Here is a 22,884-nt window from a genome sequence, read left to right as displayed (position 1 = left end):
GGAATATTCTTTACAAAGCAAACAAATGTCGGCATTCACTCAAAAACTAATCAAACCTTTAAACAAACATCTTCAGAAGGGATATAGTTACGATACTGTGGTCAGTTCCTTAACGATGTTGGTGTCAGTATTTATTCACTCGTAGGGTCTTTGCATCGGAAATAAAAACATTACTTTTAAAACCAGTTGTTGGCATGATACGGGTTTTGCTGTTCTCACCAAACATGTTTAACCCCGTCGCAATTGTGCGCATGTCCCAAGTCAGGAGCCTCTGGTCTGTGTTAGTCTTGTACGAGTGTTTAATGTTAGCTGATTTATGTTTTAGAGTTTAGTATAACGTCCATTTTAACTGAATTATTTCACATGTTTGTTAAGGGGCTAGGTGGAGCCCGCCTCTTGGATTTTCTTGATGTGTTGAAGACCCGTCGGTTGCCTTTGGCTTTTTTGCTTTTTGGTTGGGTTGTTTTCTCTTTGACACATTCCCCGTTTCCATTCTTAATTTTATCTACGTCGCATTTTAAATCATACAACATGCTTATATTCCGAATTCGTGATGGGAAGTTCAGTACAGGAATGATAGAAATAATCATACATATGGCATATGAATTTATTGCTTTTTAAAATTTGCCTCGTCGTTATTATTTTCTGCTACTCCCCTCATCATTTAAACCTGCAACAAAAGTGTTTTATGTTGATAAATATATTGTGGAATATTACTATACACTAAAACCAATTGAATAGAAAGCTCTTTTTGTATATAAAAAACCAAAAGAAAACAAGTCGTCAGTACATTAACACCATTAATTGAGTAAAGATTATAATTTTGTGCCATTAACATAAACCATCTAAGTCAACATTATATTGCCATGATAGATTCGTAGATATGTTTATACTATGTTTATTGTTGATGTTTTAAAGGCATTATCCATATTACCCTTGCTATGTATAAGTTTGAACCAATGTTGCACTCGATCAAACCTTATCTTAAGGTTAGCGCCAAAATATTACGACTTCCGTTCTGCTAATTAAACATTTTTAAGGATACATTACATATGCTGTTATATTTTCGGATTTTTTACTCTTCCTGAAATCGTAAAATTGCCTAAAGTTTGGTTAAAAAAACTCTTTTACTGTATAGAACTTATATCCCTTTGTAAGGATCGAACTCACAGCTTTGACAATCGATTGTCAGATATTAAGGCGACATTAGTAAACCGATGAACAGCTAAAAATATTACAATTATATTATACAATATAAGCGTCGATGGAATTGAAACTGAACACTGAACCATTTTCTTCAAATAATTGTTGAAAGACTTTTAAAATCCTATAAATCTTGAATTCCTTTGTTCGATTTCGAAATGATGGCTCGGACCTTTCATTATTGTGTTCGAGATTGTGAAACTTAACTCATGGTTTTATTTATATCATGTAATTCATAAGACGTCTTCATATAGTAATGCAATTTTTGGAATATTTTATTATTCAAAATAAATAAAAGGTTCTTACATTTACTTTGATAAGTAACTACCATCTGATACCACCTGCATTTTGCCACAGCCTTAAATGAACCAGGACAAGTGCCATCGATATCCATTGATGGTTCATCCCATGTCTCCTTTACGTCACGACAGGTTCCTTTGGAATCTTTACAACCTTTATTTAAAGAAGAATATTTTTTAACAAGCATAACGTTTTATAATCTAAATAGTGAGATGAAAATCATCCCAAAACTCATCTTTTAAAAATATTTGCATTTTAGTGATTCGAATCCTTTTATTCCATCTGAACCGGTTCAGAACACAATTCACAGCTGATTTATAATATACAATGCAAGCGCTTCATCAGGGGTCCTCAAATTCAAATAATATGATCACCAAACAAATGACAAAGTTGAAATAGCATTGCAGATCCAAATCTTCCTATGATTCGTTATGTCTTAGATAAAAAGAAAAAAAGAAAAAAAAAGAGATTGAAACGACTTAATTGCAAATGGCAGCGTCTATGTTTTTTTCATTTCAGAACGGGATTTGATTATTGAACTGGTAATACTCTCGATGGAAAAAAAAACAGTTCACCAACCCTGGTGTCGACTATGTGGTTGTTATATGAATATACATTTAGTATTGATATCTTGTATAAACTTCTGCCATTGATTTAAGAAATGTGTTGACCCTATGAATTTGTTTGTGTCACTCTTACATTCACCCTAGATTCCCATTTATTCACAGAGTGATGTAGCAATCTCACTTTGTTAAAAAGACATTATCAGGTCATGTGAAATTTAAACAACGGAATCATACAAATAATGCAAGAACACAGGTAAAACAAATCGCTGTACAATATCAGACCATACTGTTTTATTAAAAAAAACAGAATCATCAGGAACCAATCTGTGTGGTAATTTTTTCGAACTGGGAGACGAAATATGAAAAACGACTGACAGAAGTTATTGAAATGTTATTGAGTGTGCTTCCTTCATGGCAAACAAATAAAGACGCAGCACATAAATTAGAAAGTAAAAATCCAGCAGTTTACTTTTACACATGATAATGTTGATGGAATCTTTTCAGTGTATATACCAGCAAGGACCCATGATGCTCTACAAGTGAAGACACTGTATTTTTTTTGGATTAAAAATATCAGTAGTAAGCATTAGAAGGAAGATCGATCTGACCTTACCTGACTTAACGTGTCTTATCTGCAATTTTGGTCCATATCTGTTACTAATTGTCACAAAGCACTTTTCCGTGTCACATTCAGAATTTTTCCATTCTACAAGATGCTCTTTACACTGACCATCAATATAACAACCTATAATTTCAGTAACGAGAATGGATATAAAGCGATGTGGCGTTAATGTCACAGTTAATAATTGAGAACAACTTGTGGTCAACTGAAAGTCTTCATGAGTAGAAATGTTTCTATTAATATCCGAAGACCTAATATGTTTTGTGCAAAATAATTCGAATTAATTTACAGTGATTACTTTATCACTATATTGTGTAGGTTTGCTTTGATCTTGTTTTTGATATATTTATTTATCGTGCTTGCTTCAAATAAACAAGTTTGGCTCGTGACGTCACCTTGAAAACTCCAGCATATCGACTAACTTAGAGGTTTTCTATTCAAAAGGTGATTTTATTGATTGTTTATTTTTACGTCAAAAACTTTCCATTCATATTTAAGCCAACAACACAAGAAAGAGAACTTTCTATCGACACTTTTAAGTGAGAGTATGTTGAAAACGCTTGATTTCAATCGTTATCTTTTCGTCAAAGTCTGAATTAAGGTGAAGTTATTTGTGCGTTTGTTGGACATGTTCGACAGGTTTTTTGAATGTCCAACAATCACAATTACGTTTAAATTATCAGTTCAAAGACACATAAGAATCCAGTAAGCTTACAAAACTTTAAAGAACATAAGCAATAAGCATATTTTGATATTCTATTTCTATTTTGTATCTTTGGTAAGTCATTTTTTTAATTCATCTATTTTTAAATTTTAATTTTTAAACGGACTGGAAGCATTTGTTAGATATTGAGAAAACTTTTTTTGTTGATACAATACTTATCATGGATAAGCTTCTAAATATCTGCAAAGACTAATAAATCTTTTGTATCAAACGTTTCTGGGTATAATCTTCGATTTTATACCATTTTGTATGTAAGAAAGTCCAAACATATGCTTTCAGAAAATAATAAAGCTATTGGATGAACCGAGGAATCAAGTAGAAATATACATCCAATCCTTAAATTGAGGAATTTCATACTACACAAATTTTATCAATACAAAACCGTCCAGAAACGACTTATACCACATTATTTAAGTATTCAAATAAAATGTTATACGCTAAATTACGAATGTGATACATTCAATTATATAAATTATTAACGGTTTAGGTTAAACTTTCCTACTTAATATCACTTTCATTGTGTCTTTGAATACCTTTTTTTACACAAACACCAGAATAATGTTTTGAATGTGGTACTAAACTTATTCAACTTTAAACTAAAAGACTTTCTTATTAAAGGATTTTTTCGTGTTACTCGATAAAAGTTTTGATCTTTTATATATCTCTTTTAAATTAAAATGATAAGCCAGAATGCGTGTTTTGTCTACATAGTTACGTAAATTTGAACGATCACGTAATGCTGTGATTTACTTGAAAAATTGTGTCTTTTTTCTGTAACTATTTTGATCTTAAAATTATGAATCTATAATGTTTTAATGTTGCTGTCTTTATATTTATTTATACATTATAACTAATTTATATTTTGAAGACAACTATCTAAGTTTTTATTACCTTTGTCTGTTCTTTTGTTATACGTAACAACAAATAAATAATATTTAAAATATATGAACAAATTACTAAACAACTCTCCTTTCCGGTCGATAGCTATGGTGTCAACAGATGGTCAAGGTAATTTATCTTACAAAAGAGAGACGTACACTTAATTAACATCAAGTGTTAAAACTATATTAATTTGATTTCGGTTTCTATGTTCCTTGTGCAATTTGACATTTGCATATTTTGAGTACAATTAAGTTACCAGCTATTGCTGTTCTTCGATATATTTTCTCCCTGTGACAACCGAGGCAACCACACAGGGCTTACATGCTCTATATATGTTTGTACATCTTGAAATCATTGCAAACTGTCATTACTGAATTTTGTTTGTAATTTTTTCAGATGGTATGATAAGACAATATTTTCGGCATTTGAGTGGCTCATCAAGAAGTTCAATAATCTATCTGCTATTGTAAAACTTGTTTCTTGCTTGTTTTTCATTTTTGCTATGTGCTTTGTATGTATGTCTATATATGTTTGTTTTTTACATATATGACTTTGCTCTATACTTATATATCCCGTCATTGTTTTATTGTACAATAGTAAATTTGTGTATTTTTGTCTTTCACTTTTTCTTGGGCTATACGCCATTTTGTGCTTCTATGTTACATATTTCTTAATTTTTTAAGTGTTTTAGATTATAACACAGCGTTGACTGCAGTATTTATTTTTACATTTTTACCTATTATGTCTCTTTGTTTTGTTCACGCATCGTTGTCAATATAATGGAATGTGATCCAGTTTCAATCCACCATTTTGTACATAAGAACATGCCTGCAACAAGTCAGGAATATGACAGTTGTCCATTTGTTTGAAGTATTTCAACTTTTAATTTTGCCATTTAATTAGGGATATTCCGTTTTGAATTTTCCTCGCAGTGCAGTATTTTGCGATTTTACCTTCTACCAATTATCATCATACAGACATCACAACAACATTGTACGTGTTTAAACCTTTTGCATTTAACACAACAAAACATTATTATTTTATTATTTTTTAAAAACAAAACAAGGTTAATGACTGTGGCTAAATACTATTTTGGTTTCAGCTGTTGCAAAGAATCAAAACACAAAACAACCTCCAATATCTACGACAAAAAGATCTTAAGCAGCGTTTGGTAATTATTGATGAGGATTAAATTCATTTTATATATGAAAAGATAATTCCTTTCCCTCTTTTTGTCAGTAAAACAAATGATATCTTTTAAAATACTTTTCATTTTTTTAGCCTGTGTCTGTCTCGCTTCTTATAATACTTACCTCTTTTACTATAAACCCAACGACCAGTTTTGGTACAGACGGCTTCTGAGCAAGGATTAACCTGGATTGTATGCCCTGCTGCGTTACATTTGCCGTACATTCTACAACCTTTTGATAAATATACGATAATTAGTGGCAAAAATTTTATAATATTCATGAGCGAGAATTGATGGTGTGCCATATTCCTAATTGCTAATATTAAGTAAAATTATTTTTTGAAATATAATCGTTAAAAACGATATCGTCAAAGTGAATTCTGGTTAAATGTTCTTTCAGTTGAATTAATGATAATGTACTAATATGGGGTGTTCAACGACCTTGACTGAACATGCATGAGGGTCTCGAAAGGTCGGTGATGATTATATTAACAGAACATACATAATTCTTCCATTTGTAAAAAAATTCAAAATTCATTTAAAAAAAATGAAAATGCTTATCTTAAGCAATGACACACATCATCATATAACAGCATGCAAAACGGGTAACCACAAGAAACAAGCAACCGTCTACGGGACTGTTTACTTCTAATACATTTAGCAAAATGAGTTCAGTCAAATATTCGGGTTAAGATTCAGATGTTTTGAAAAGGTAAGTAGTTCCTGTCCTCCTTGTGTTGATCATGTCAAGTTCCTATTTCATACTGTGGATTCATTTATTTTCGTGGGTACCAATTTTCGTGGATTATGGAAATCTTGCAAGTTCGTGGATATTTAATTTCGTGGTTTTGTCGAAGTCTACATACAAGGCCTATAGAAATTTGTTATTCGTTGAACATTTAATTTCGTGGTTCAGTAGTACCCACGAAAGCCACGAAAATTGGTATCCCACGAATAATAATGAATCCACAGTATTTAAACGCTTGAAGAACTCTTGTCAATCAATTTGAAACTTAATGTGACGACAAATTTGTAAAGAGACCCCAAGTTTTGCAATATTCTACCAAATAAAAGCTGTACTCTCCGTTAAGGAAATATGATTCATATGAAAAAACTATTATATGAAAATAAGCTTATCATAGATACACGGATTTTTTTTTATTTGAATCAGACGCGCGTTTTGTCTACAAAAGACTTATCAGTAACGCTCGAATAAATTAATGTTAAAGGGCCAAATAAATTTGAAGAGCATCGAGGACAAACATATCCTAACATATCCTAAAAGTTATACCAAATCCAGCTAAGGTAACCTATTCCTGAGGTAGAAAAGCCTTTAGTAATTGTTTCATAAGGTGAATGGTTTGGTCTGATAAAGATTTTTTTCTTCATTTTTCAAATTAAAGATTTACAAACCACAAAAAACAAAAGCAAATCCAAAATAAAACGATATAATCTAGTGTCTAATGGCAGATATGTATATTGGACCTTCCTGAAGGAAGACGATATGATCAAGTGCAAATGAATTTAACATAGATGAGAAAGATTGAGTATATTTAGTTGGTTCTATAATGATATAAACATAGTTAAGTTACCTCGTGTTAACGTTCTTTCTACACGGTGTAATTCAATTTATTTCGATAATGTCATAAACATAGATAAGTTACCTCGTGTTAACGTTCTTTCTACACGGTGTAATTCAATTTATTTCGATAATGTCACAAACATAGATAAGTTACCTCGTGTTAACGTTTTTTCTACCCGGTGTAATTCTATTCATTTCTATAATGTCATAAACATAGTTAAGTTACCTCGTGTTCTTTCTATACGATGTAGTTCCGTTCCATACTCGTCAACAGTTTTCGTACATTTCTGATCGATACATCTTTTGTTATTGAACCATATTGCTCCAACAACAACACACTTCCCAAATGACAGACATTCTACAAAATTGTAAATATATTATTAAGCAATCGGCATCTCCATACCGATGAAAATTATTAACTTTATGAGAATAAAGATAATGAAGACATTATTTTGGTGAACTTTCTCTTCCTTTACGGTGTGCTAGACGTTTCTATTGTATGCATGTATTCGTGATTATGTTTTATGCACGTCTTCCCATTATGTTTTTCAATTGAACCCACATTTTAGATGCAATACCAATTGCAATCACCTTGTCCATCCAACCATTGTTTCATTACACATTTTGGATATACTTTCTGATACATTGCTTTATATTTGACCAGTGTTATCCCCCTTTTTCTGTTTTCTGATATTTTGAAGTACGATTGGAGTAAATGAGTAGCATGACATGGAAAATATTCTTGTTCCGTTTATTTTTACCAATACGTAGGGATGTGTAAATCAGAGCAAAAATATAAGAAATTCAAATAGCGAATTGCATTGACACTTTACATTATACCTTATACATGCATTGAAACTCGGCTGTTTTATAAATAATAAAAGAAAAAATGTACGCATTCAAATAAAATATGAGGAGAAAATGACTTTGAATACAGACTAACGTGTCGCAGTTCCCACGAACGAGGCTTTCTTTCCTGTTACATCAAGCCTGCATTCAATTCTGCTACATCCAACCCGTTTTTTCGTTCCTACAGGGTAGCATTTCTTTTCTCGTTTGTAATAACAACCTAATAAGAAAATAGCATAGCTTACATTTTAAAATAGTTTGACTTGATATTAAAGACGTGGAAAAGCAAAACATTTGATGATAACCAAATTTAAAGATTAAAAAAAAACAACACAAAAAAGGGAGGATTGTTATCCGACAAAATAACGTGCGACTATACTAAAAATAGAAGGATATCTTTTCGTGTAGTCGATAAAAAATGAAAATAGTTTATTAATGAGAGGAAAGGAAATTAGAGCTTTGTTTCTTTACTTTCAAACATTTAAATTTAAATCATAGCCGTGAAAGAACAGACGCGTCAAACGGGCTAAAAAAGGAGAAAATAGTTATCAAAGGTACCAGTATTATAATTTTAAACGCCAGACGCGCGTTTCATCAGTAACGCTAAGATCAAAATAATTTTAAAGTTAAACAAGTACTTTTAAAAACAAATCATAGTTTTGTGAGTTATAGATGACTAAGTACCTGGTACAATTGACTTGCAGCTGGAAAATTGACACCCATCATTAAATACCTTAACGACAGGATCACCTTTTGGAATTTCTGTAAAAGAAAAAATCTGCTAAAGATAATAATGTCTCATGCATACATTGCTTTATCACATTAAAAACGCGGTTGTCTGTTCTATGGTCGGAATACAGCAGTCAATATTGTGTTATAATTCCAATCTCTATGAAAACAAGCAAACATGCCAACAAAGACAAACAAAATTGGCAACAATGAATACTTAAACAGGTTATCAAGATGATAAACAACGCCAATACCTAGAATCTATAATTGTAGTATTATTTGTGAAGTTATCTTGTATTATTTTTGAAGTTGATACGGAATAGTTATCAACAAGGTCTTGGTATCTTCCGATGAACCTTTTAATAAAACGTATTTTAACATACCGCTAGTACATCAGCTTTGTGCTCAGACACTGATGACGTCTTACAAGTCTGAGCAGAAGAGAAATGCTCTTGAATACTGAATGAGTTAGAAAATGAATATCCCATATGCAAGTGTAGTTGGTATATTCCTAGCAAGGTAGAGGTAATTAATATTTTTAAAATTACAATCGTCTTTTGTCATTGAGTTTTATACTGAAGTGACGTTTTATGTCAAACTCGACTTGTTTGTTTTATTATTATTTTATCAGCACCTGGTATATTCTTAATAAGACATTATGATAAATGGACATCTCCAGTTTTTTTGTGATGTTCTTGTTGCTGAGTCGTTTTTATGATGTGTTTTGTCAACTGTTGTTTTCATATTATTTCATGAATTCTTTCTCTGTTATATTATCGTGGAGTTAATTCAAACGAATGAATTGGTAGTTTTCTTTTTTGTGTTTCGGCTCCTATATGTCAATTATATTATTCAGTTATTGTTTTCGCTTGTACTTATACCATGATGATCAAAGACTTCTTTAGAACTTTTTCATTTGAAAGGATTCCGTATAAAATTTAAAAGACATGAATGCAAATAATAGCTTTCGGTTGCAAATTGTAATTTCAAAGTGTGTAAATTTAACACTTCCAATATAATATATTGTAGTTGAACAAACTGTGACAACAAACTTGTGAAAAAATGTCAAGTTATTAGGAGTGCTGACACAAATTACAATTATATAAGTCAAATATTTACGTTCGATTGTTTTTTCTTCAAAAGTTCCATCTGGATGTTTGATGCAACGCTTTAATGAACAACCAGCCAACCACTCATCCTTATCGTTGTAACATTTCCCAGGGTGCATCGGTTCTTTGCAAGCTGTTTAAATGAACATCATGTTATTATAAGATTATGTAAAACGGTATTAAGGAATATTTATAATTGATAATATTGTACCTTGTTTTTATATATTCTTACGCTATTTGATATTGCTCAAAAGTAAGCTTTATACGCAAAAAATACCTGATTTTTGTTCATAATGTTCCCTGGCACAGAACAATTTAAGTGAGACATTTGTAAGTTTGCTGAATATTGCGACAAAGCGTTAGATCTATAATGTTCTAAAAGGTATAGCAAAAATGAATATAACTCTAATGGTAAACAACATGTTGATTTCGATAGTGAACTCATCATTTGATTGGTTGAAACTATCACACGTATCGTCAAACAAAACTTCATATTTACCTTTGAGTATCAAATTCTCCTCTGTAAATCGGGACCTAGAAGTATGACGTTACGCGCGGTTAATGCAAATACCGTTTTGAGGGTGTTTTTTAAATAGCGTTAGTAAAGTCAGTACCGTGTTTAAACTTATTCCACCGTTTAAATAAAATAAAAAGACTTTTTTCTCAATTTTGGGGCCCTTTATAGCTTGCTGTTCGGTGCGAGCCAAGGCTCCGTGTTGAAGGCCGTACATTTAGGAGATAACTGTATTGTATTTCAAGCTCTGATAGCATCAATTGGGGATTTGATGGTCGCTAATTAAGTTTACTGGCGACGCGTTAACGGAGACAGTAAACGGGTATTTGCGACCATCAAATCCCCAATTGATGCCGTCGGAGCTTAAAATACAATATTGTTATCTCCATTCTAATGAAACTGACAGAAAACAACGTTAAAACATGTATTTAAAATCTGTCATATGCCGCCTGCGCTTGCGCGTACGTCCCATAGCATCAATTGTCAATTGATGCCATGTAAATAAGTGACGTTATCCAATCAAAATGAACGTTACAGACGTTGTTGCATTAGAATGACCTATAATGGTTTACTTTAAAAATTGTTATTTGGCTGGAGAGTTGTCTCATAGACACTCACACCACATCTTCCTATATCTATTCATTTACTTTGATCCGTATTGGCTATTAATGTGTATGCCGTGTTTAGTTATTTAATCAAGCGGATAAGAACACAAGCGAATGTAAATTAATATCTTATATTTTAAAAGTAAACAAAACATTAACAGTTGAATAAAACAATTATTTCCCTTAACTTCGAGAGATTTGAAGATTTGTTCTCCCTCGAAAAATCATATTTCACGAGGGCTTATCTTGAATGGTGAACAATTCTTCATATCTCCCTCAGCCACGGTAATTAAATTAATAATTAACAATGTACACTAATCAGAATACCAACCCACTTTGACCTCTTTAAATTCGGCGCCAACTTCCCCATCATCTTTTAACATGCATTTTCCAGTAGTGCTACAGTCATCAGGTGTGATATCATGTACAGTCTCGAAGTCATAAAAGTTTTTGTCGTAAAAGCACATATATTGAGAAAGATCTGTTTGTAGAAATCGAAAATATAATGATTGGAACAAAATATTAAATGCTGTAAATACTTTATCATTTACATTGATGGGTTAATCGATTTATCTGCCATTTTAACAGAATTAAAGACCTCACTACAAAAAATTATCAAAGGAATTTATTTCGTCTTGTTTGATGTCCTAGAAATATCTCTAAACTATATGAGGATCAAAAACACTTTAATATGTAGATGTAAAATCTATAATTGCTGCACAATTTTCCCTTTTTTTTTTTAAATATATAAATAAATAGAATATCGAAAGTGTATACACAACTATTATTGCATTTTGACCCGATTCCACAACCATATGGTCCAGCGGTGTCAGAAGTATCCTATTTAAGTAAGATAAAAGCTCGCAACGCCTAGGTGAGTAAGATACATTCACTTCATTTACACTTTGTTGAATAGTTGTCTCATTGGCAATCATACCATATCTTCTTATTTTTATCAGCTTGAAAGTAGGACTAAAACAAACAATTATACTCATTTGATACTTCAAAAATAAGTAGGGTTCCTGTTCCGTCACTGTACAATGCACCTTAAGGGAAAATGTCTTTTTAAATGAACGTCGTCAGGTTATTGTCGACTTTATTTAATGAATGTTCGTCTGGTCCGAGTACACAGTTATCGTCCTTTGTGTAACTTGCCAATTTTTTTTTATACACAACCCCTTCCAATTTAAAAGTCAAGTAGTAATTGGTCAAGCTAAAAAGGGTGAAAAATAGTTGTACAACACACCGTAACAATAATTTCGAGAAAGTGCATGTGGGATTTTGTTTAATTATCATTTATTGTCTGAAAAGAAATGCACTACGAAGTAACTGTGCGTAAGACCCTCTGGTATCTTTTAAGAGTGTTGATGAAGAAAATTTAAAATGAGAGAATACAATAAACTTTGTAAGTATACTTACCTTCCATAGGATCGAAAACCATAAGCTCCGGGTCTTCAAATTGTAAATTAGAAGCACAATGACATATCGTTAAGGCAAAAACTAATTTGTTCAGCATGTCTAAAAAAGATGATTTTTGTTTTATTATTTTGGAAGATGAAGCTTTATCAATATCCTTTGTAAACTATCGGCATTCCAGATAAATGGTTTTATTCATGTTAATAAAGAAGATTAATTTTCAACACTGAGATAATATACATGTATATATGTTAGACTCAGATCGACGGCCTGTCTCTAATCGACGTCCGTTCCTCAAATCGACGTCCAATTGTTTGATCCCCTTATCAACGTCCAATGTGCCGTCATGTATTTCCAAAATGATCCTATTGATTGTAGTCTTCTCTAATCGATGTCCATTTTAGATTAATAATAAAATAATAAATTGATGCACTTACACTTATGCATGTACATGCATATTGATAAATGACATGTGAGTATACGTAGATAAGCACCCAACGACATTTATGTAGGGCAACACTCAGTCATCAACAATAGAGAAAATAAAGAATTAATGACAACTGTTTCAGAGTTCCGGGGTATTATAATTTGGTGAAAAATATTGGCATTATGTTTTTTATGTTGTGCTGTTACACCACTGTTCCAAGTTAGGGGAAGGTTAAGTGCTCACAAACATGGTAAACCCAGCCAAATATTGTATGTGTCTTTAATCTAGTGCGTGTTCGTTGGTTTATGTCTTTAAACTTGTTTTTTCGGATTGTTTTCGTTATAAGTTAGTTTTTAGTTTTATAATAGTTGTTTTAAAAATATGTTTCATGTCATGGTCTTGAACTGCCATCTTTATCATTGTTGACAGACGTACGGGTGCCTTTACATACAAGAAGATGTGGTATGAGTGCCAATGAGACAACTTTCCATCCAAGTTACAGTTTATAAAAGAAAACCATTATAGGTCAAAATACGGTCTTAAACACGGAGCCTTGGCTCACACCAAACAGCAAGCTACAGCGCTATATAATTGCTTACATCCACATCATTTGAACTCTGGTGTAAAGTTTCCGACTAGCAATCACACCACATCTTATTGTTTTTAATGAGCTCTTCAATTACATTTTGTCCTTTGATTTGGCAATGAGATTAGGGACTTTCTGATTGAGATTTTCTCTAAGTTCAGTATTATTGTGATTTTACTTTTTACATAAAAAATAAAATGATTACCTGTAAACATCGGTAATACATTTAAAAAAAATCATTTTAATATATTTTATTTCTCACTAATTCTATGTTTTGGTTCTATGAACATTGACCTAGAACTGTCTTAACTACTCTCTCGGACAATCAAAATTTCAGTTCTGTTGTTTCGGCAGTTTTTGTTAATCTGTTAAAGATGTATTTCGGTTTAATACGGCATGTTGGCCCAAAATGTTTCGGCTTTGGATCTTTCCATAGGTCCATTAAAACAGACGTCGATTAGAGAAGCTAACAATTGGACGTCGATTAGAGGAGCCAAAAAATGGACGTCGATTAGATAGGGATAGAATTGGCTGTCGATTTGGAGTCTTATTTTACTGTGACGTCAGCATTGGACGTCGATTTGAGGAACGGACATCGATTAGAGACCGGACGTCGATCTGAGTCTTACATATATACATACAACTCATCTAAACATCAACCCAACAATGATAGATCTGTAAATTTGCTTTCGCAAATTTTTCGTTCTGTCCTCGCCGGGATTCAAACCCATGCTACTGAGATATCGTGACACCAAATCGCTTGCACTGCAGCCGTACCGCTAGACCAAGCGACCACCTAGGGCTTCACAAAAAAAAGCTTTCGGTGGCCGTGTGTAACCTTTCCTCGTCAGTTTTAATCTAGCGGTGTACTACAATACATGATATATAAGGCAAGGATATGTTATTGTTACAGATCAGCTCAATATATATATACAACTCGTCTAACCATCAACCCAACAATGTTAGATCTGAAAATTTGCTTTTGCAAATGTTTTGTTCTTCCCTTGCCAGGATTCGAACCAATGCTACTGAGATATCTTGACACCAAATCGCGTGCACTGTAGCCGCCTCGCTAGACCACACGACCACCTGGAATTCACAAAAATAAAGCTTTCGGTGGCTTGTGTTACCTTTCCTCGTCAGTTTTAATCTAGCGGCATACTACAGTACATTATATATAAGGCATGGAGATGTTTTTGTTACAGATCACCTAAATGATCAATAGTAAAGGATCCTACAATTTAATGCAAGATACAGTCACAGAAAATAATTATATTTATAAGTACGTCTGAGTCAGTGACAACTCTACAACAAATTTCTCCAGCGGATCACCAGCAATGATGGTGATACATGGCAGTGAACATTATGTATATACAACTCGTCTAAACATCAACCCAACAATGTTAGATCTGTAAATTTGCTTTCGAGATATCGTGACACCAAATCACCGGCACTGTAGCCGTCCCGCTAGACCACACGACATATATATATAAATATATATGAATCAAAAAACCTTTCAACTGCAATTAGACTAGTTATTGAAAAAAAATATTCTGAAAATATCATAAAATAAATAAACTGGTATCCGTTTTACCAGCATGTTTGTTTGAAACAACTGTACATGTACGTTTTGTGTCCTTTAAAACTTTTAACAATATGTATTTAATTTTAATTTCGATTAAGTACGGTTTAAAAAAAATAAATCAAAATTAACTTTCACTTAAATTAACTTAAACGCTCACCTAATAGACCCCTATCGTAAATACCGCACACTGGACGTTTACTATGTACTGCGCTGTATGAAACGTCACGTCATCTTGACGTGTTACTATGTTTTTTCTAATACATCTATCAAATATTCAAGACGTCTTTTATTTCTATCACCCACATTAGGATATTATGGTGCCGTAACCACAAGGGAAAGGATACGAAGATCAAAGCCGTACGAGCGGGACACACAAGCGCAGAAACGAAACTCCTGAAGAAATTTGAAGAAATTCAACAAAGTTCCGAAGCGGATTACGAGGAAATTTAAACATTATTAGAAGTAGTCACTGAGAAGAAAAGTACTTCATAGAACATCAACGAGAAAATATTGGAGCAAACTTCGGTTGACGAAGTAGCAGTGAAAATACAGGAATCAGATAAGTACATGTTCAATTTAGAATACAAATTACGGCAAATTACAAAATTGTCAAAGTCAGTTCAAAATCAAGAGTTTACCCGCAAATGAACCAATTTTATTGAATTCGAACTCTCATGCCGATAGTTTTATACAATCAGTTCCGTCTACATTTATTAGTCAACCTTCAACATCAGCAAACCAACAATATTCGCATAGCTCACGCTCATCGTCTAGCACAAACAGCGAGTATCACAAGCTACCAAAGTTAAACTTACCTATATTTACCGGAGATATACTAGACTGGAAATCGTTTTGGGACTATGAAACCACGATCCACACAACTCCTACACTGAGTGATGTACAAAAATTCAACTACCTAAAGTCCCGTCTACAAAGCGAAGCGTTAGTTACAAACTATAGCAGGTTTTTCTATGACGAAAACAAATTACAACAAAGCAATTTCATTACTCCAGGAAAGATACGGGCAAACTCATAAAATCGGTCAAACCTACATGCAGGCCTTACTTGATTTACATGCTCCAATTTATACAATAACTAGTCTCCGTATCTACTATGATAAGACAGAAACTTCTGTAAAAGGTCTCAAGTCACTCAGACAGACAGACGATACGTATGGATCACTACAAGTCCCTGTAATTCTTAATAAATGACCCGCAGAGATACGTCAACATTTAGCACGAGAACACAGATCAACAAACTGGACATTACATGTTTTACGCAAAGCGCTTCGCGAAGTACTAAATATTATGGAAGCCGGCAAATTACCGGAAATAGTAGAAAGCCCAGTCGCTACCGCAACATTCTTGACCAACGCAAAATCACGTACAAAATCATCATTCAACAAGAACGAAAGGTCGTATTCGGATAAAAAGATAAACACAAAGCAATGCGCATTTTGTCACGAAATCTGACATACACCCATCAACTGCACTAAAGTCACAACCGCTTACGCGCGGATGAATATAGTCAAGAGTGAACGACTGTGTTTCAACTGCCTAGGTCACCGCAAACTAGCTGATTGTAAATCAAAACGTAACTGCCGAAATTGCAACAAACGTCATCACACTAGCATATGTAGTAAAGATGAGAAATCTGAGGAATCGGAAAAACCGCCAGCCAATGAAACCGAAAATACGGTGTTACATTCGTCCCTAACACAAAGAACTACAAATGTACTGTTGAAGACAGCCGTCGCTACTGTTAGTTCGAGAAAACCAAGTAAAGAAGCCAATATTTTGTTACATGAAGGCACGCTGAGGTCCTTTATAACAGAGACACTTGCATAGAAGTTGGATTTAGTTTCAAGCGGAAACGAATTAGTGCTCCTATCCGGTTTCGGAGAACTAAATAGACAAGTAAGACACATGAAATCGGCAACAGTTTATATGTAAACAGATGAAGGCGAAAAAATACCTCTAAACGTGCTAACTATTCCTGAAATTGCAATGCCATTACAAATTCACGTGAAATTTGTTACGAACATGAGACCCCTTTTAAAATTGATATACGATGATGACTGATGTACCCATATTTTGACTATTTTATTAATTGTAACTGTTTATTTAGAGGGTTAGCGCTATAGAACCAGGTTTAATCCACCATTTTCTACATTTGAAAATGCCTGTACCAAGTCAGGAATATGACAGTTCTTGTCCAATCGTTTTTGATGCGTTTTGTTATTTGATTTTGCCATGTGATTATGGACTTTCCTAATTGATTTTCCTCTGAGTTCAGTATTTTTGTGATTTTACTTTTTACGGGGACTAAAATTAGCACATCCTGTATTGGGCGATGACATGTTTGAAATTGATATACTAATCGGAGCAGACTATTTCTGGAATATAGTATGATATGACATTATTAGAGGCGAAGGACCAACCGCCGTTGCATCCGGGCTTGGATACCTCCCACAATGACAAGTACGTGTACCACAAGTAGGAGCTCTATTTTTAATGTTATCGAGACACACAAGCAGGAGGAATTAAACCTAGAGAAATTGTGGGAGATTGAATCGCTTTGAGTTGAAGATAAGACTGCTAATACTGAAATCGACGAATTTGAAAAAAATGTACGAAGAAACAGCAATATCTTACTATAACAACAGGTATATAGCCAAACTTCCGTGGAAAGCAGAACATCCAACGCTACTTACAAACAAAGCTGTTGCTTTTAGAAGGACTGAGAATGTAATAAACGTTTACGGAAAGAACCAATTACTTTTAAAATACGGAGAAATAATTGATAAGCAGGAAAAGCGAGGTTTCATTGAGAGAGTTGATAACGAATAAATTAAACAAAATACCAAGCTGCATTACATACCACATTACCCAGTAAAGACGGATTCAGTCACGACGCCAATCAGGATCGTATATGATTGAAAATGCACACAGACACCAGACAGTGCTAGCTTGAATGACTGCTTACAGAATGTACCGCCTAAATGAAATGAAGTCACCGCCATACTACTCAGATTCAGCTTGAATAAATATGCAGTATCTGCAGATATCGAAAAGGCGTTTCTAAATGTTGGACTGAACATTGAGGACCGGGACGTAACTAGGTTTTTCTGGTTGAGTAAACAAACAGACCCCAACAGCGATTTAACAACGTACAGATGCAAGTCCGTACTATTTGGTGCTACATGCGCGCCATTTATATTGAACGCCGTATTATCAAAGCACTTGAATAACCATCCATCTGATTTCACGGGAAAAAATTAGCCAGAACGAAAAACGTTATGGACAAAGATCAACTAATTCAAATCTTAGGAATACGATGGGATACAGCCAGTGACACATAAGGATTCGTTACGCCTAAAATAGGTACATTACAATTAATAATAAAACGCGAAGTACTAAGCAAATCATCAAGGATTTATGACTCGCTAGGAAGAATAAGCCTTATAACCGTCCGCAGTAACATGTTAATGCAAAACATATGAGAGAAAAACTGGGACGAAATACTACCAGACTCAACGATCCAAGAAAAGAGGAATATCAGAAAGGATATACAGTTGGAAGCCACAAAGAAAGATGTACCCGGACATTACTTTGATGAAAGTTCAGACACAAACAACGACAACTTAATACATGTATTCACGGACTCTAGTATGAAAGCATACGGCGCATGTACGTACATTTTCGAAAACGGAAAAAGTTTCTTGATAATGGCAAAGAACAGAGTAGCACCTGTGAGGCAATACCGAGATTATAATTGATGGCTGCCGTAATTGGAAGCAGACTTTTAGCACACATTAGGAACACTTTGTAGATAACCTATGCAGTGTTATGGAGTTATAGCCAGATAGTTTTGACCTAAAACCATTCATTGCAAACCGCGTTAAAGAAATCACAGAGTTAACAGAAGACTTAACTTGGCGGTACTGTCCAAGTGTGCAAATCCTGCTGACTTACTGTCAAGAGGGATAACCGTAGATAAATTCGAAGACAACCGACTTTAGATGCATTGCCAAGTTTGGCTCACAGTAGAAGATAATTGGCCAGAATGCCACACAGATGAAGCACGAATTTTATCCACTATTGCACAGCAGGAAGTCATAGTAGATGCCGTACAAGCTAACAAGATCAAATTTACTATACACATGATACAAAGGATCGGAAATGTCATAGATTTGAACAGATTCAACTCATTCAAGAAACTTCTGCGAATTACCGCTTACGTGAGAAGATTTATTACAAACTGAAGAACACGATCTATACAAACAGGTATGTTAAACAAGATCGAAATACAAAACGCATCTTTGACAATACAATACAAAAAATGGATACAATACATACAGAAAAGGCATTATTCAGAAATCATTTGAAAACAGGAGAGGGAAACAACAAAACCTTGTCAAACAAATTAAATTATATATAGCTACAGACAAATTAATTCGCTGCGACGGACACATTCCTAATGCACCTCTTGAGGAATATACATAATTCCCGATATTGCTAACCGAAAAAAGGACAAATTGACACAACTTATCATACTGGACGCACATGTGACTCAGTTTCATTCAGGATTATCGAGTACCCTAACATTATTGTGCCAAACCTATTGTATACCATCGATAAGACAAATTATCAAGAGCATTATACATAAATGCATGATCTTCAAGAAAGTTGCTGGTCGACCGTAATCGGCTCCAGATCCACCTCTTTTACATAAAGACCAAATAACAGAAGCACCCCCTTTTCAGTAACTGGGGTAGATTTTACTGGTGCCTTGAATGTTAAAACCACAGATGGACTTACCAGTAAAGTATACATTGTCGATTTACTTACGCAAACACTCGTGCTGTACATTTGGAAGTAGTGATGCATTTATCTGAAGAGACATTCATATTAGCGTTTCGAAGATTCGCCAGTAGAAAGTCATTACCAACAATTATGATTTCAGACAACGGTACAACATTCATTGCAGCTACAAAGCAATTAACAAGATCATCATCCGTTATAGAAAACTAAATAATTTCGGCACTACATGGAAGTTTATATCAAAAAGAGAACCGTGGTAATTGCTTCCAGGAATCAATTAAAATAAAGTTAACTTCTTCTAAATATGAATAAAATAAGGAATTTTCTTCAGAAAGAAGCATATGAACATAAGTTTGATAATGAAAACTATCCATTGAGTTATAAAAAAACATATGCATTATTTTTTTCCCCGACATATTTTCCGTATGCGAAGTGATCTCAGTGTGAACCATCTCGTAAAAATCCGGTGATCACAATACGCATGGGTGTCCTTAAAATAAACTATTATCTGAGTTTACATGTTAAACACGTGCTCAATTTCCATGCTTTGTTGTTGATTTTTTGTTGATTGTTGACAAACAGGTGACAATCGTTAAACTTCGGCTTCAAAACACGAACGTTAATTACCTGCAATATTTCACAACAACACTTACCGATTTTTGTACGAAATTTTCACGAGAAAATTGTTTAATTCGTGCACAGAATACTAAGTTTATGACGTTTGTATGCATTGGTTCAAGAGTTGGAAGAACATTTTTTTCTCCGGTCACTCGTTTCTTATGACTTTGATTAATTCCGAACTTATGTGTTTGACCCATTCCTTGTAAATTTGGAAAACTGAAGAGGAAGTGTATTAATTTTACTATAAATTTGTCACAATGTTTTGAAACTTAAATATAGTTAGACCACAAGAGTAAGTGTCTTCCATATCAATTTGCGTTTTGAAACTTACTCTAAAGCTTAAGTATAGTTAGAGCGCTAGAGTTAGTGGCTTGTATAGTATTAATTTATGTTTTGAAACTTATGTATAGTTAGAGCACTAGAGTTTGTGTATAAGTGTCTTGTATACTTTTATTTCATGTTTTGAAACTAAAGTATAATTAGAGCACTAGAGTTAGTGTCTTGTAAACTATTAATTTGTGTTTTGATGCTTACGTGTAGTTAGAGCGCTAGAGTAAGTGTCTTGTATACGGTTAATTTATTTTTTGAAACTTAAGTATAATTAAGCACTAGAATAAGTGTCTTGTATATTATAAATTTGTGTTTTGAATCTTAAGTATGGTTAGAGCGCTAGAGTAAGTGTCTTGGGTGTTGTTTATTTTTTAGTTTTCTATGTTGTGTCATGTGTACTATTGTTTGTCTGTATTTTTTTTTAATTTTAAGCCATCAGTTTATTTTAGATTTATGAGTTTGACTGTCCCTTTGGTATCTTTCGTCCCTCTTGTATACTATTCAGTTGTGTTTGAAGTTTACGTTTAGTTATAGCACTAGCGTAAGTTTCTTGTATAATATTAATTTGTGTTGTGAAGCTTAAGTATAGTAAGAGCACTGGAGTTGGTGTCTTGTATACTATCAATTTGTGTTTTGAAACTTAAGTGTAGTTAGAGCACAAGAGTTAATGTCTTGCATACTATTAATTTGTTTTATGAAATTTACTCTAAAACTTAATTTTTGAGCACGTTTTTGACACTGTGTCTTTTAATGTTTTCTGAATTACCTTTTGATTAAATTTGAATTGTCAAGTCAATTTTTGAATGATTTTTTTGAATTGATTGATCATTTGCAAAAACAAATAACGTCTATCATTGTTTACTATTTGTAAAGTTTTGATATCAAATTTTTGAGAAAATGTCACATTTTTTATTTTGGAAACTGTAGTGTGTTCTTTGTTGTTTACTATATTAAGATTATTTGGTTATCAAGCTTCTTGTGAGATTCTTCGCGGGTTATTCAGTGTGCACCACATTTGTCATGTTATTTCTTCACAGACAGAAAAAATATTACAGTCATTCCTCAGATAGTAGAAATATGTCATAATATGTTAATGATATTGTCTTGCAGACTACGTCTTTAAAAAGTAATTGTAACAGAAATCATATCTTCTTTGACCCAAAAACCTTTCACTAACTAAAGTAAGTTACTCTACCTTTTTTCTGAGTTTATTCTACAATAATTGCACTGAAGGTTTAGATACCTGAACCGACGCACGCTTTTTGGTGAGTGAAGCAAGAAATTTATCAATTAATACCGATACGTCATTATACTTTCTTTCGTATGATAAAATATATAATTTGTTAATGGCAACATATGTAGTGTGTTAAAGATTGGGGATACGTTTGCCTTTTAATCTTGTCAGCGTGTTGCCACGACACAATAGATTTCACAACTTTGTTCCCTTTACAAATGGTCAACATGTTCACGTTCTTTTGATTGACTTTATGATTTAATGCCTTGCTCGATTACGCCATATTTCAATCGGGAGTGTACGATACAAAAGTGTTGTGTAATTCTGTATATGCATGGCTAAACTTCAATTGTTAATGAATTAAAATATCAAATAAACAGCGAAGCAAAAGAATGAAAAAAATAGTTTTGTCATTGTGTAAATGCCAAAAGATTAATGAACTCATCATAGATAAATTTTGTATATACGCCAGACGCCCGTTTCGTCTTCAAAAGACTGATCAGTGACGCTCGAATCCAAAAAAGTAAAAAAGAGGCCAAACAATGTACGAAGTTGAAGAGCATTGTGTGCTATATAAATATTGTGTGAAATAGGAATAACGACTCGGAAAAACTATATCTCTATTTTCAGTAAATATACTTTAGATATAAATCTGTGCTTTCACAGATTTTCATAAAGCTGTCACTTTTATACTATAACAGTTTCGCTAATGAAATTTTCCGACGATTGTTTTTACAATTCAATAATTTTAATTATCACATTATATAAACTCCAGATATTGTTTTTAAAAGGTTTCGCATGAACCTGATTTTAAACCAATAATTCAGAATCACATACGTATAGTTACATAACAGAGCATTCAGAACAAGAATTCCAATTTTTTTTAATCTTCATACTTTCAATAAACACTAAAAACATTGAAATCTTCATTTGAACATATTCCTTTAGTCTGACTATCAGATTAGCGCTCAAAACCACTTTATCTTCG

General features: G+C 33.2%; 2 protein-coding genes across 2 annotated transcripts in view; one reads left to right on the top strand and one right to left on the bottom strand.

The window, feature by feature from the left end:
- LOC134722040 (uncharacterized) overlaps positions 1-22,884 on the top strand; it is a 112,753-nt gene that overhangs the window by 49,526 nt on the left and 40,343 nt on the right. The gene's annotated exons all lie outside the window — the stretch shown is intronic.
- On the bottom strand, positions 594-21,957 carry LOC134723814 (uncharacterized). Its single transcript, XM_063587363.1, has 11 exons — positions 21,858-21,957; positions 12,294-12,392; positions 11,206-11,355; positions 9,766-9,888; positions 8,602-8,679; positions 8,012-8,137; positions 7,295-7,426; positions 5,611-5,718; positions 2,683-2,814; positions 1,510-1,656; positions 594-670 (listed from the first exon to the last, which is right to left on the bottom strand). The coding sequence occupies exons 2-11, from the start codon at positions 12,388-12,390 to the stop codon at positions 639-641; spliced, it is 1,125 nt and encodes a 374-aa protein (XP_063443433.1). The 5' UTR covers positions 12,391-12,392; positions 21,858-21,957; the 3' UTR covers positions 594-638.

This window comes from Mytilus trossulus, chromosome 6, assembly GCF_036588685.1.
Source record: "Mytilus trossulus isolate FHL-02 chromosome 6, PNRI_Mtr1.1.1.hap1, whole genome shotgun sequence".
Classification (NCBI taxonomy): Eukaryota; Metazoa; Mollusca; class Bivalvia; order Mytilida; family Mytilidae; genus Mytilus; species Mytilus trossulus.
The sequence above is the reverse complement of the archived record's forward strand: the minus strand, read 5'-3'. Positions and strand labels throughout refer to the sequence as shown.

What these genes read in the sequence shown, in the direction of transcription:
- LOC134723814 (XM_063587363.1), bottom strand. Translation starts at nt 12,390, where the DNA reads ATGCTGAACAAATTAGTTTTTGCCTTAACGATATGTCATTGTGCTTCT. An exon ending in CTGCAAGTCAATTGTACCAG is followed by an intron (nt 8,138 to 8,601) that starts GTACTTAGTCAT and finishes TTTTCTTATTAG; the next exon opens with GTTGTTATTACAAACGAGAA. An exon ending in GATAAGACACGTTAAGTCAG is followed by an intron (nt 1,657 to 2,682) that starts GTAAGGTCAGAT and finishes CTTTAAATAAAG; the next exon opens with GTTGTAAAGATTCCAAAGGA.